Source organism: Watersipora subatra, chromosome 3 (genome assembly GCF_963576615.1).
Source record: "Watersipora subatra chromosome 3, tzWatSuba1.1, whole genome shotgun sequence".
NCBI lineage: Eukaryota > Metazoa > Bryozoa > Gymnolaemata > Cheilostomatida > Watersiporidae > Watersipora > Watersipora subatra.
The window spans coordinates 65328554-65343312 of NC_088710.1; the positions used below are offsets into that span (position 1 = coordinate 65328554).

The following is a 14759-nucleotide window of genomic DNA, read 5'->3' on the forward strand; positions in this document are numbered from 1 at the left end:
AATACTTTTTTATTACTCGGGCAACTCGGGTAGTACAGCTCATAGTTGATGGCAGTCAATTAGCTTCCCATCACACCAATGTAATACAACCCCAGTATGACTATGTATGTTATCTATGAGTAACTGCTTGCATTACCTTCACTTTCACTCACTATCTATTCAGTGCCTTGGCAAGTCATGAAGGTATCAGGGATTACGTGTATGTCACAATTTCCATTTTCATAATTCATTTCCATATTATTTCCATTTCCATAAAAGTTCCATAATTCATTTTCATATTAATTCCATTTCCATAATTCATTTCCATATTATTTCCATTTCCATAATTCATTTCCATATTAATTCCATTTCCATAACTCATTTCCATATTATTTCCATTTCCATATTATTTCTATTTCCATAATTCATTTCCATATTAATTCCATTTCCCTACTTCATTTCCATATTATTTCCATTTCCATAAAAGTTCCATAATTCATTTTCATATTAATTCCATTTCCATAATTCATTTCCATTTCCATATTATTTCCATTTTCATAATTCATTTCCATATTAATTCCATTTCCATAACTCATTTCCATATTATTTCCATTTCCATATTATTTCTATTTCCATAATTCATTTCCATATTAATTCCATTTCCCTACTTCATTTTCATAGTATTTCCATTTCCATATTATTTCCATTTCCATATTATTTCCATTTCCATAAAAGTTCCATAATTCATTTCCATATTAATTCCATTTCCATAATTCATTTCCATATTATTTCCATTTCCATATTATTTCCATTTCCATAATTCATTTCCATATTAATTCCATTTCCATAACTCATTTCCATATTATTTCCATTTCCATATTATTTCTATTTCCATAATTCATTTCCATATTAATTCCATTTCCCTACTTCATTTCCATATTATTTCCATTTCCATAAAAGTTCCATAATTCATTTTCATATTAATTCCATTTCCATAATTCATTTCCATTTCCATATTATTTCCATTTCCATAATTGATTTCCATATTAATTCCATTTCCATAACTCATTTCCATATTATTTCCATTTCCATATTATTTCTATTTCCATAATTCATTTCCATATTAATTCCATTTCCCTACTTCATTTTCATAGTATTTCCATTTCCATATTATTTCCATTTCCATATTATTTCCATTTCCATAAAAGTTCCATAATTCATTTCCATATTAATTCCATTTCCATAATTCATTTCCATATTATTTCCATTTCCATATTATTTCCATTTCCATAATTCATTTCCATATTAATTCCATTTCCATAATTTATTTCCATATTATTTCCATTTTCATACTATTTCCATACTTGTAAAATAAAATTTCCATATCCATTTCCCTAAAATTATGGAAATATTTATGTTTATGGAAATGAAAAAGTAAACATTTCCATAATATGTTTAGCAATCCCTGGTAGGTATTGAATTGCTTTAAATAATAAGCATATATTAAAGTGATAAACTATAATCATCATTTCTTTAATATGAGCATTAATTACTATCTCAACTAGAATTCATGATCCTTGTTTAACCCTTCTCATGGCTGATGTTATTGATCTAGTCAATCACTACGACTGACTAGCACAAAAAAGAGGCGTGGCCTAAACGCTCCTTGTTGGCACCGGAAACGCTCGTGTAGTTATCACTCTAGGGGGAGATAACTCTATAATTAAAACCAATGAATTTTAATTTATGGCGCCTAAAGCCGTGGTCACACGGGCACCGAACCGAACTAAATGACGCAAAACGACGTCGTTTTCAGCTCTAAAAAGTTCGGCTGAGGACATTTCTGGCCGAAACGAACTATTTCGGTACTGCTCGAAATTTCGTGCCGAACCCTTGCTCTTATTGGCTGGTTAAAATTCTAGAATTCTAGCGAGCACACGTCACATTTCTTCTTACGTGCGTGTGAGTAAAGTTAAAAAAGAAATGGGACGATACTTTTATTTCGTTAAATAAACAACATGAAGCAATTTACGACAAGGTTCACTCGGACTTGTGATTGGGTTGCATAAATGTAAGATGGTGCACTTAAGTTTTGCATAAATGTAAGGGAATGGTTGTGATTTTCTTTCGTGTAGAATATAAGTAATGTGTCATATTCATCATAATGAACTATCGTTGACTGATTTATTTATGTAAAACCACAGTACTATGATAAAGACTGTTTTTGTTTGTTATGTACTCAGCATAGAAAAACATTCATATGTTAATAGAAAAAATATAATTATGTTGATGGGAAGGGTTAGCAAAATATTTGTATCGAGTGATTTATTTTGAGCAGCCGAACGATCTTCTGATAAATCTGCTGTGTAAATATAATTTATAATTGTTCCTCAAAGTTTTTTTGTTTACAATAGAAATATTTAACTCAAATACATAACAACTACTAATGAAACCGTGTCCTGTCTCTATGCGTATGGTATCTAGGAAGCTAAGTTACTTCGGTGGCCGTGTGACATGTGCCACGAACCGAACCAGCCTCCGAACCGAACCGATCCTACGTCGGTTCGGTGCTCGTGTGACCACGCCTTTACAGTGCCTCGCATTCCGTGTTCTCAACTCGAGTTGTTGAACTCGAGTTGCTGTTCAAAGAACTCGGCCTGGGTTTTTGATGAACTCGAGTTGTGTTACGCAAAACTAACCCGGGTTTGTAAAAAAAAGCAAAGTGAGTAATTGGGGTGTCCCATTTACAGAACTGCATTTGCGCATATTATATAAAATTTATTAAATGATTAATAATATTATTTTAAATCAGGGCTGTATCTACCTGTTTGAAAATGGTACTGCGGGGAGAGTCCGAGAGGGGTGCCGAGCGCCCTCTCGGTGGGTGGGGGTCCTCTCCCGGGAAATTGTTTATTGAGATTGTCTTCAACATCGCTTATTAAAAATATAATGTGAATGAAAGCTGAAAGGGGTTGGAAACAGCTAGCATGAGGTAAAATTATCGCCAGGCACAATGCTGAATGGTGTAAGAGATGAGTAGTCTCCTATGAAATAATTTAATTAAATAATATTGTAAAGTTAAAAAGTAAAATTAATAGAGCACCATGTTAAAAATAATGCACTTATACTATACAGTCTATAATACTAAGCAAGTAGTAGATTTAAGTTTGAGCTATGCATGTTACATGCATAGCTAAAACTTAAATTCATTTTTATGAACAAAATCTTTTGTACATAAGCATTAATTTACATATCTACTACTACAAAAAAATACAACCATGTACAATTTTCTCTGTATGAAATGCTTGGAAGCATTCCTTTTGGTAGAGTCCAACGCTATAACATTGCCGTGCGAGCTACCATAATGATCGTTTTTCTCTGTATATTCCAAAGTATAATAAAAGTCCAAAAAGTTTACATCACTTCTATCATCTGTATTATTTTTATTCTAATTAGACAAAAAATCACTAACGATCGCAGGATCAAATAATTTTTTTTACCGTTTCTAAAGTCGAGCCGATGTTGACTGGGTTTTTCAATTTTTATTCTTTTCTAAAGCGGCGCGATCTCTTTAGCTTTTAGCACAAAGCAACGCCTCTCAGATAATCGTTTCATATTGTAATTCATCGACTAATATCTCGCTGATGATATTTAAAACATACTAGCATTCATATCCTTTGTTTAACGTTACTAGATGACAGCTTTATAAACGTCTACTGAAAGCGACATAAATGTCGTTTCCCCACGCAACCAATAAATGACATTTTGGTCGTTTCCTCAGCCAAAGGGTTAAAATCAAGCAAAAATGACGTGAATTCCGAGATTTTTAGCTTCAAAAAATAGTACTGCCATGGCAGTAGCTGCAGTATAGGAGGATACGGCCCTGATTTAAATATATATATATTCATATATATACACATTTAAATTATATATATTGGCAATATTTGCACATATTTATTTATATAAATATAAAGAGACAAAAACAATTGTAGGATATAAAAAGCAAACTAAAAAACAATCTATGTGGGGCCGGGCCACTTTTTTTTCAAATGAAAAATGAGTTCTCTTTCTAGAACTTGACAAGAAACTGAACGGAATTTTCTATCGGGAAGTTGCGCTAGGCGTACCGTTTTACTAATTCTTTCACGCATCGCTGTTATTGGATCGTGTGGTTAAAAGAACCACTGGATTATACTACCCCTAGAATGGCATTGGCCTATCTAAACCAAAGAACTTCCGTGCAACGATTTGAGCGCCATCTTGATTACTGCTACATGGGCTTCCAGCTGTAATTAGTGAAATGACGGATCATAGTTATCCCAAAAAAAACTCATTTATCTGCTGGAAATCAGTGTTTTGCCATTAATTGCTACCACTACGACAACCCTGAAAGTGAAACACGGAGGGTTAATGATATATAATTTCACAGGTGAGTTTAGCATTTTATTCCTGCATTAGTAGCACTAGTACAGCAGCTGTAGATGTTTAATAGTAGTTTGCTAATAGCTGGTTAGTAGTAGCTTGCTAGCAACTGGTTAGTAGTAGCTTGCTAATAGCTGGTTAGTAGTAGTTTGCTAGTAGTAGCTGGTTAGTATCTTGCTAGTAGCTTGTTAGTAGCTTTTAGTAGTAGCTGATTATAAGCTTGCTAGTAGCTGGTTAGTAGAAGCTTGCTAGCAACTGGTAAGTAGTAGCTTGCTAATAGCTGGTTAGGAGCTTGCTTCTGTTACTACTCACAGCCAGCCTTTAGGGAACCTTTACCTGATTTTTATTATTTTTCACATCACTATCGTTGACTGTTTTTACTAGAATTAATTTGTACTGCTGGTTGATTCATCTTGGCTGGTTTTGGAGACAAAGTAGGTCAGTACTGGTGCTACTAAATTCAAATAACAACAGTCACTGTTCTCATAGATCAGGAGTGCCAGTTACATGGAACAAACTTTGTTAGTAACTGCAATCCTTATCATTATCACTAGAGCAAGTTTGTTTAATAAAGTAAACTTCTATTAGTTGATAAGAGTGTTTTAATACATAAAAAACATTCTGAAGATCAAAGGTACACTGTTCTAAAAGGTTGAAAGTCAATCTTTCAGTTTTTTCTTTGTCAATAAAGGTTTTCCCTAATTATAACTGACTATAAGACCACAAATCCTAATCTGTATGTTTTTTTAATAATTTGGTTACCTAGCTTTCTTATCATCAGGTTTCCGAGTAAAGAGAAAGAGCCAGAAAGATGGCATACTTGGTGGACTGTTTCCAGGCGGCAGGAGAGCCCCAGCAAAAATGAAATTATATGTAGTGCCCACTTCAATGAGTCTATGATCGATAAAACTGATAAATCATTATTATTCAGTCCATATTTTAGCACATCTCCATTTTATTTCCAATTGCATCAAAGGATAACTGTTATTATTTCAGAAGGCTGGAACAACAACCCAGCAGTTTCAGCATATCTTTAGGCGCTTGGATACAAGATGTGGTGTTACACCAGGAGCTACTGATAATATCAGGTCTATGGATGACACTGCATTGTTACAAGCTTCTACTACCTATGTGCCACCAACTGTTGGTAGTGAAGATTATGTTGAAGATGTTATTGACAGTCAAACTATGCTTCCCGAAGGAATGCTAAACATTACATCACATCCTGTTCTTGGTAACATTGCTGTATATTTATCTTGGTTGGCTTGTCAGAAAAATGCTTAAAATGCGTAACAACTGTTCTATGCATCGAAAAGTATCTGACGGCGGCTACATCAGCAAATCAATGTTTGAAATATCCCAAGATTCTGAAGTGTGTAAAAGAGGAGATTGCACGCTATGATATATTTGAATTAAAGCAACATTGTACTGACACTTTTGTAGGAATTGATAATCATCAATTCTCACCCCTAGCTTTAGTGGTTGAAACATACTGTACTTTGATTTAAGACAGCACCACTTTGCAAGAAACCTACATTGACATAAAGTGAACATCAGACATAATGCTACAAAAAACATATTATTTAGAGGACAGTGAACTGTTATGTCGCTGTGACATAAATTGGCTATAGCCGGTTTAAGTTAGTATTTACTTTTAAGACCTCTATATATATGCATACAAATTGTGCAGTTTGCAGGCATCTAGTAGTTCAATTTATTATATAATTTATATATACTATAATGCTAGGAGACGTGATATTAGGATCATCAGAGCATCTGGCTCATTAATTTTTTATGCATAGATCTTTCATTTTCTGAATCACAAAAAAAATTTGATGGTCAAGCATAATGTAATTAAAATTTATAGTTTGCTTTATATATGCATACAATTTGTACAGTTCGAAGGCCTTTAGTTGTTTAATTTATTATATACTTTTTATATATAATGCTATTAGACATGGTATTAGCATCTGAGCATCTGGCTCATTTTCTATGCATAGATCATTTATTTTCTAAATCACAAATATATTTTGTGGTCAAGTATACTGTAGTTAAGATTTATAGTTTGCTTTTGGTCTACATCAATAAATAACACATATAAATATAACACAAATCAAGATATATTGAGTGTTGGGGCCTACTGGCGCAATAGCTAAAGCTAATCTAGGCTCGAGGCCAATCCAACCACTCTTCGAACAAAGCAATGTAGGTTGCAAGATTTTAGTCAAATGTATACAACAGTTTTGGCCAGTTTTCTGCTCTTGGTGATGTAAACAACCATTGTGATCTCTTAATAGATAGTCAATAAATTTTAAAGCTAAAATTGGGTTGGTAACGCGAGCGATGCCAATGATACCCTTAAATCCAGTGGAAACATCTGTTGATAAGAAATGAAAATTATATAGAGCCCATATAGAGTTGTCTACCTATTGTTGAAACCATGCCAAGAACCATCTACAACAAAAACTTATAGCCTAGAACCTGTAGATCTTTAGCTAGCTTGAATTTGATATATAGGTTGAATGAATATGTAGATCTTTATCTTGACTTTGATATATATGTTGATTAAGATTGGGAATGGATAAAAACACCCACAAGCTCATTGAGATTAAATGTTGTACAATGTTGCTAGGTTACTATAAAAGGGAGCATGACTATGTAGCCTAAAAAAGATGACGATTAAGTTGATACGCAGATAAATGACCTTGGCCATTTTAAAGGTAGTATAATTCAGTGATTGCGATTAGTTCATTTTGTATTTGCACTCGGTTTCACCTAGGGAGTCACCAATCAAATCCAAACATCGTGATTTTTAACCAATCAAGATGATATTCCTTCACGAGTGTTTGGAATGTTTTGTGGATCTCAGACTAACGCGTTCGTTGACTCGGCCTACACAGAGCCGAGTATAAGAGCCTTCACAGAGTCCTGCGACCAGAGCCGTATAGGCTTCACGGAGTCCCACGATCAATGGAAGCGTCCATGGGAGCTCGCTCGTTTCCAAACAAACAAGCCACGCCTACTATTTTTATATAAGTTATAATGGAGAAGCCGCAACATTAACCAACAAAAATTACTCTCATTTGCAGTCGCTTTGAAATTGATTGTTGTATCATACACTATTTGAAAAAAGACAAAATCCCCTACAAAAAACTACCAATAAACTTTTGTAAAAACGTAAAGTGAATGCAAGAAAGAGAGGTATTGAGAGCGAGATATGACTATTATGACTATATTCCATTAGAGATCAGTATGTCGATCGGGTTTGTTTGAAAACAAGCGTTTATGTTTCCGGTTTTGGGCGCGGATCTCTGAAGCTGTACGGATCTGAGCCTACATAGTTGTGTAAAAAACACATGATCACCGAACTCGGCGTGTTTGGTTCCTAAAAACTTGGTGCACTATCACGCTTTTAACATCGTTAACTTCTGTTAAAATGAATATACTTCAACACAAAATTAAAGGTTATTCAAACTGCTATACGATTTTCTTTAGAGTTAGTTTTGTAAACTAGTAACACATCCTGGAATTCGGGGTACTTAGGCCTATAGATTAGATAAAATTCGAATAAATTTTGGAGCTCACGATAGTGCGGTTTGCAGCTGTTATGTTTCTCAATAACTTGAAGTTTATAATGTGGTTATTTCAAAGGTTTGAAATACTGGGTCCTTCCAGTGTTTGAGTCAGATCAAAAATTTTCCCACTCAAATCCTCAAAATGAGGCAACAGCGTGGAACTCTTTGCAAAAATTCTGCACAATGCTCTAATTTTACTTTTTTTAGTGCTTATGTACAATGTATATACATGAATTTTTTTATTTATTAATTAGTATTCGTATTAGTAATATTTTGTGGTTGAGATTAAAAGTAAGTCAGTGCAGAAAATAAATAAAGTATACCTACAAGTACCTCACTCATCTACAACTCTACTTTGTTTGTTGCGAATGTCTCTGGTTGGTCTTGGCCAGAAAGAGTTGAATAATGCAGTGGTTTTTATAGCTGGGACAAACACGCTCTTTTTTGTCTTGTATTGTGTGAGTGTTTTTAAAAAAATATCAAATAAGTCTTCTTGACATTGCTTGCTTTCACCTTCACAAAGAGATTTAGCCTTTTATCTTGCCTTCTCTTCGACAGTGAAAAAAAATTTGTCGATAAGTGGACTGTAAGTCTGGAGTCTGTATTGCGTCTCTGATTTCTTCGTGTAGTGGGTATATGTTGTGGTACAACTGGATCTGGTCTAGCTGGATGTGGAACCGGTACTGATGGTTGAGGCTCCTTGGACATCTTAGGTTTCTCACCAGGGTTGCCATCTTCATCAGTAGAGTATTTTCTTTGTAACTGCTCAACATGATGTCTCCAGGTAGTCTCATTTGGTACAGCCTTCACATTCACACTGCGAGTTTCATAGAGTTTGGTAACTTTAGCCGGAACCCATCTAAGCTGTCCTACTTGTTTTGGTCCATAATAGCATGCATAGCAAGCATCTCCTACTGAGTATATGTGTCTTTTTGCTGCTATCTTATGAGATTGATCTGTAAATTGGGTTGCCTGGTTTGCCACTCTTGACTGGTGTAATTGTGCCAAGTGAGCTGGAGATGGACGTAGGGTGTCAATCTTGCATCTGATCTGTCTTCCATTTAGTAGTTGGCTTGGTGAAAATCCGGTTAGTAGCGGTATTCTCCTGTACTGCATCAGGAACTGTTGTAGAGCTGCTTTTGGTGAAAGTTCAGATTTCTTTAATGCTTGCTTGAATGTCTGTACTAGTCTTTCTGCTGCTCCATTGGTTCCTGAATGGTAAGGTGCTCCTGCTAAGTGAACTATATCTTTCTCTCCGCTCCAAGTTTGGAATTCCTCTCAATTGAAGCTAGTAGCATTGTCAGTCACTATTGTGTTTGGGTATTCAAAATGAGCAAATTTTTCTTTTAATACAGCGGAACCTCGGTTCTCAAACGCTTCAGCTCTTGACCAACTCGGTTTTCGACAAGATTTTGAGATTTTTTCGTCTCGGATCTCGAACATAAATTCAATTCTCGACCAAACTGGAGCATGCGCATTAGAATGGGAACAACTCTGGAAACAGCATAGAAACATTTGTTAACAAACCGAGAAGCAATTTATGCTCCATAAATTCTTTACAGAAAGGGAGGAACCATCTGGGACGACGGCTCCTCTACCGAAGAGATTTGCTAGGGAGATAACCCATCTAGTCGAGTTACGTTAATTTGTTTTGGAGGAGAATTTTCCTTCAAAGATGTGAAGTAAACGTGCCATTGCTGTTTGAATTTCCTTTTTTCTACAATTTTTGTTGTAACTGATCTGTTGCATATTTTTGCTGTTTCTTTATCAATTTTTGTTATTGTATCTTAACCTTTAATGTTTTTTATGTTTTAAGATCAAAACATACGAAATTTTTACTTTTGTTTTTTTTCCATCATCATAAATAGAAAACCTTTTATTAAAATTAAACACGATATATATCTACCCGTTTTTATTTATAGTATGCAGTATACAGTACAGTTTATGGTGTAAAATGTTGAAAAAATACTTTACCAAAGTTGTTTTCTCGCCTTGGAGCAAAGTAAAATTTACATACATTTATTATAATGGAAGAAATTGTTTCGAATCTCGAACAACCCAGTTTTCGAACAACCTGGAACGGATTATGTTCGAGAACTGAGGTTCCACTGTATGTCAGTTGTTACTTTGGTAGATGTTGAAAAGGTCTTGTGAAAAGATGGGTACTTGGAATATGCATCAATCATTACAGTTGCTCCCCATGAAGTTTACAGCATGATACAAGTGAAGTCTGCTCCAATGCTTTTCAGAAAGTATCCAGTGGTGAATTGCATACTTCTGTGGTAGGCGTTGACGTTCTTCACATGATGTACATTGTCGGCAGGTATCTTCTATGTCAGCATCAATTCTTGGCCAGTAGACTTCTGTACGAGCCAATTTCTTCATTCTCTCCATTCCAAAGTGTCCAAGATGCAGGATCTGGAGGACGTTCTTTTGAAGGCTCTAAAGAATGATCAATCTAGCTCCATATAGTAGGCATCCTTCTGTTACTGACAGCAAGTTTGCCATCTTCTTGTATGCTGCTCCTATTGTCTCCTTGTTATGAGGCCATCCTTCAGTAGTGTATCTCATCACTGCTGCTAGAACTGGGGAAAGTCTTTTTAGATACTATTCCATTATCTGTAGGATTAAGCTGATCGTGTGAATGGTGCATACAATATCGACAACTTCCGTTATCTTCCATCTTGTCAAATTCCTCATGTGGTCCTACTGGTAATCTGCTGAGAGCATCAGCATTCTAGTGATATTTGCCAAATCTATGTTCCTTAGTATAGTTGTATTGGTTGAGTACTAATGCCCATCTATATAATCGGTTGGCTGCTAGTGTTGGAACTCTTTTTGTTGATCCAAACAAGGCTAGAAGAGGCGTATGGTCTGTGACTAGAATAAATTATCTCCCATATAGAAACTGGTGGAATTTCTTTAGAGCAAATACGATAGGGAGTGCTTCTTTCTTAACTTGTCCATACTTCTTTTGCATGTTGCTGAGGGTTTTTGAGATGTTGGAGATTGGTCTCTCTTTACCATCAGCATACCGGTGGAATAGTACAGCTCTTATTCCAGTTTCTGAAGCATCACAGGAGATTCCGATGTCTAATGCTGGATCAAAATGGGTTAACACTCGGTCTGTTGAAAGCATCTCTTTAATCTTGTTAAAACTTGTCTGCTGCTGTGGGCCCCAACTCCATTTTTCATCTTTGCGAGTCAATCTGTGTAGTGGCTTCATTATTGTTGATAAGTTGGATAGAAATTTGCTGTAGAACTGTGTAGATCCTAAGAAAGATCGTGGCTCTGTTTCATTAGTTGGTGGTGGCATGTGCATGACTGCGTCTGCTTTCCTTCCTTTAGTTATTCTATTAGGAGTGAGCTTGTGTCCCAGATATTCAACTGTAGGTTGTGCAAAACAACGTTTCTTCAACTTGCCTCTCAGTTCATTGTCAGATAGCTTCTGTAGTAGTTTCCTTAGATTCTGTGGATGGCTGTTAGCATCAGATCCACTAACCAAAATGTCATCCAGAGGAACTGCAACTCCTGGTACATCTTGTGTGAGTTGTTCCATAATCTCTTGAAAATAACCTGGTGCTGAACTAATGCCAAAACGAAGTCTCTTCTGTAGCAGAACTCCTCTGTGTAGATAATGCTAGCTTTCTTTGGCTCTCTGGTCCTAAGGTTATTTTGTTTATATGCATTTGCTAAGTCTATTTTGGTGTAGCCATATCCTCCTAGCCTTTGAATTAAGTTCTCTGGGAGGGAATGAGTTGTCTGGGGGTTTCCAATTGTTGGTTCACTGTCTTGGAGAAGTTTCCACATACTCTAATGTCTGCGAAGTTATGTCCTGGTAGCTTCTGCTTTCGGACTGGTACCATAATCATTACATTGCGTTGGCTCCTAAATTCCTTTGGCTATTCCTGCATTATAAGGTCTATTTAAGTCATCAAATATTGCAAATGGTACTGGCCGTACTCTACAAAACTTTGGTGTTGCTGTAGCTTTGAAGTTCATCTCCAGTTGGTAGTCTTGGAGACATCTAAGTTTTTTCTTGAAAAGGTCTGGAAATTCTTCACATAGTTGTTTGCAATCTTTCTGTAATGGTGTCTGGCTGGTCTGTGGTGATTGTAGAAATTGTGTTTTCTCTTATTTTATCATCAATGCAGATTCCTGAATGCTTGATAGCGGTTCTTCCTAGTAGATTGAGGTCTTGGACAGTGCTTACTACAAACTGTAGAGTTTTCTGTTCCTGCAGAGGTATTTTGGTTTCAATGTTACATTGTCCTGTGGTCTTTATCATGTGTCCTGAAGCTGATTTGTAGTCCACTTGTGTAGGTTGAAGGTCAGGTTTTTCTAGCTGCTCCCAAATCTGTTGAGTTATGAAGTTGTTATAGGCTCCTGTGTCAAGTTCCATGGTGAAGGTTTGTCCTTGTAGTTCTATTTCCTCATGTAACCTTGGTACGGAATTAGCGGAAGTCTTTGTCATGTGTAGAGTTACAATTCTTTTTACTGGTTTTAGAGTTGTCTTCTTCTTAATATGTGCTGGCTCAATGTGTCCAATTTTCTAACAAAAATTGTGAATTGCAGATTTGAACCGGCAGTTATCTGGCAGGTGTCCAACTCTATCGCCTCTGTAGCATGGCTTCTTCTGTAATAGTCTAGTTGCTTCCTGTGTGTTGTGCTGTTGTGTTGATGGTGCTTAGAATTTCTTCTGGGTGAAAAGTTTGTTTAGTTTTGGCTGGTTTCCATAAACAGTTTCCTTGGCAACTGTGGCTGCTTCTGTCTCCTGAGCTATTTGAATGGCTTTATTGAAAGTTAGTTCCCCATCTTTAACTTTAAAAAATGGTTTTATTACTGCCTCATTGTTGACAGAACAAATGAATCTTGTTTTCATCGCTTTAACTAATGGATTTATGATGTCTGAGAAACCACAAGTTGTAGCATCTTGGCATATTCTTGCTGCAAGTTCTGGAATTGTTTCTCCTGGTTTTCGCTGCAAATCACTCCAATATTGGTGGCGTTCTCTTACAATAAATTGTGCTGGGTCAAATTTTTCTTTAAAAAAATTAACTATTTCATCCATGCTTAAAGCACATCAATTACATAAGTACTTTTATCATATATTTCAGTACATCAGAGTCTTGGCTTTCGAATGAGTCTGTATTCAATACACAAAAAAGAATAGAACTATAAAAAACAGTGTCAAAAGTATGTCCTGCAATAAAAAATACTTGCTTGTGGTTCCCACAATGTGATGTCATAATTATCATTTAGCCTTAAATCGTCGATCCCTTTCGCTGCCATTGAGGCTGCGCTTTTCTGTGACAATCGGTGCTCTTAAACCCAGAGAGCGCTAATAATAAACTAGGATTATAGATAATCAACAATGCCCGGGGATGGTGCTAACGCCCTACTAATACAAACACATGTTCTGGGTTAATAAATTTCGGGTGATTGTTAGAGTGCTTTTTTCATCCTTTCGTTCATTTCAAACTTTTATAGTAATTATTATCACATCGTTTTATATGATGGCATTGTTTGTCCCATACAGAATTAATTAATAACTTGATTAATTAGTAATTAAATATCAAAAAGAAAAAAATATAAAAATTACAATATTGATATTATATTCGAATAAATTACAGTATATGGAAAATAGAAAACAGGTGCATTGGACAGTTAAAATAATCGCTTTGTGTATGATACTAGCTCATAGGCAGATTAAGTTATTTACAGTAAGCTTCTCCATTCTGAACAATCCCGGAGTGCAGTGAGTCAACCCCAACGATTGATTTAATTCAATTGACTTATACAACAAAATTAAACAAAAACAGAAATGACTACTAACAACATACCTGGTTGTTAACCACCCATGGTGGTAAAGGTAATGAAATCACATCGATTAAATTGTGACCTGCAGTAGCGTGGCCCTAGGACTATATTTAGATTGCACTCTCGCGAGATCACACAATGCTTGAAATTAATTAGCCTCAGTTGTGCCCCTCAACATCACAGTAAAAAGAGAGGGCTACTGCATAATATCATCGGGAAAATATAGTATGGCGCTTGGCATCTGAGTTAATTATCATACAAATAATCTGCACATGGAGAGCTAATGACACTGATTCCTTTGTCATCTTCATTGGTTCTCTGGAGTTGTCCTACTTTCGCATGCCACTAGCGTCATTATCTTAGTTGATAAATATAAGCGGTAAGCGATAAAATAAGCGGTAAGAGCACACAACACCGAATATGAAAATTGTGACGTCACAATTTCCGAGCCTATACCATTGAACATTTCTGTGGTCGAGCTCTGGGGAAATAATATAAACACCGACCAATATCTGTCTCACCATGTCAAACAATGGCTCATTTGAAAGCCAAGATATTTAAGAACCTGAATAAGCTGAAACAGTACTTATGTAATTGATGTGCTTTAAATCATTGATAGCTTTAGGTGTACCTAAATGTGCTGCCATGTTGCTTAGTTGTTTATATGGTGCTGGGCATTGATTGGTTAGAAAAACTCCTGCCGCCTTCTCAGGTGGAATTGAATTAGCTTCTCTGAAGGTGTTGAATCTGTCCATGTAGTCTGTTAGCAACTCTGTTGGCGAATCAAATTCATGAAATTTCGGTACAGTTGCTGTCGATGTTTTCTTTCCCTTAGCTTCTTCCAAAGTTAGTTCTATTAATTTTCTATTTTCGTCCAGCTGTTCTTGTCTAGCTTGCTCTTGTTCTTATCTAGCTTGCTCTTGTTCTTGTCTAGCTTGCTCTTGTTCTCGTCTAGCTTGCTCT

The 14759-nt window shown here is 35.8% G+C and overlaps 2 protein-coding genes across 2 annotated transcripts; both read right to left on the reverse strand.

The window, feature by feature from the left end:
* Positions 1-8444: 8444 nt before the first annotated feature.
* Positions 8445-10676, reverse strand: LOC137390880 (uncharacterized). Its single transcript, XM_068077197.1, has 4 exons — positions 10632-10676; positions 10252-10418; positions 9352-9470; positions 8445-9187 (listed from the first exon to the last, which is right to left on the reverse strand). Exons 1-4 carry the CDS (start codon positions 10674-10676, stop codon positions 8445-8447), a joined length of 1074 nt encoding a protein of 357 aa, XP_067933298.1.
* Positions 10677-12036: 1360 nt separating this feature from the next.
* On the reverse strand, positions 12037-12450 carry LOC137390881 (uncharacterized). Its single transcript, XM_068077198.1, has one exon. It carries the CDS (start codon positions 12448-12450, stop codon positions 12037-12039), a length of 414 nt encoding a protein of 137 aa, XP_067933299.1.
* Positions 12451-14759: the final 2309 nt, after the last annotated feature.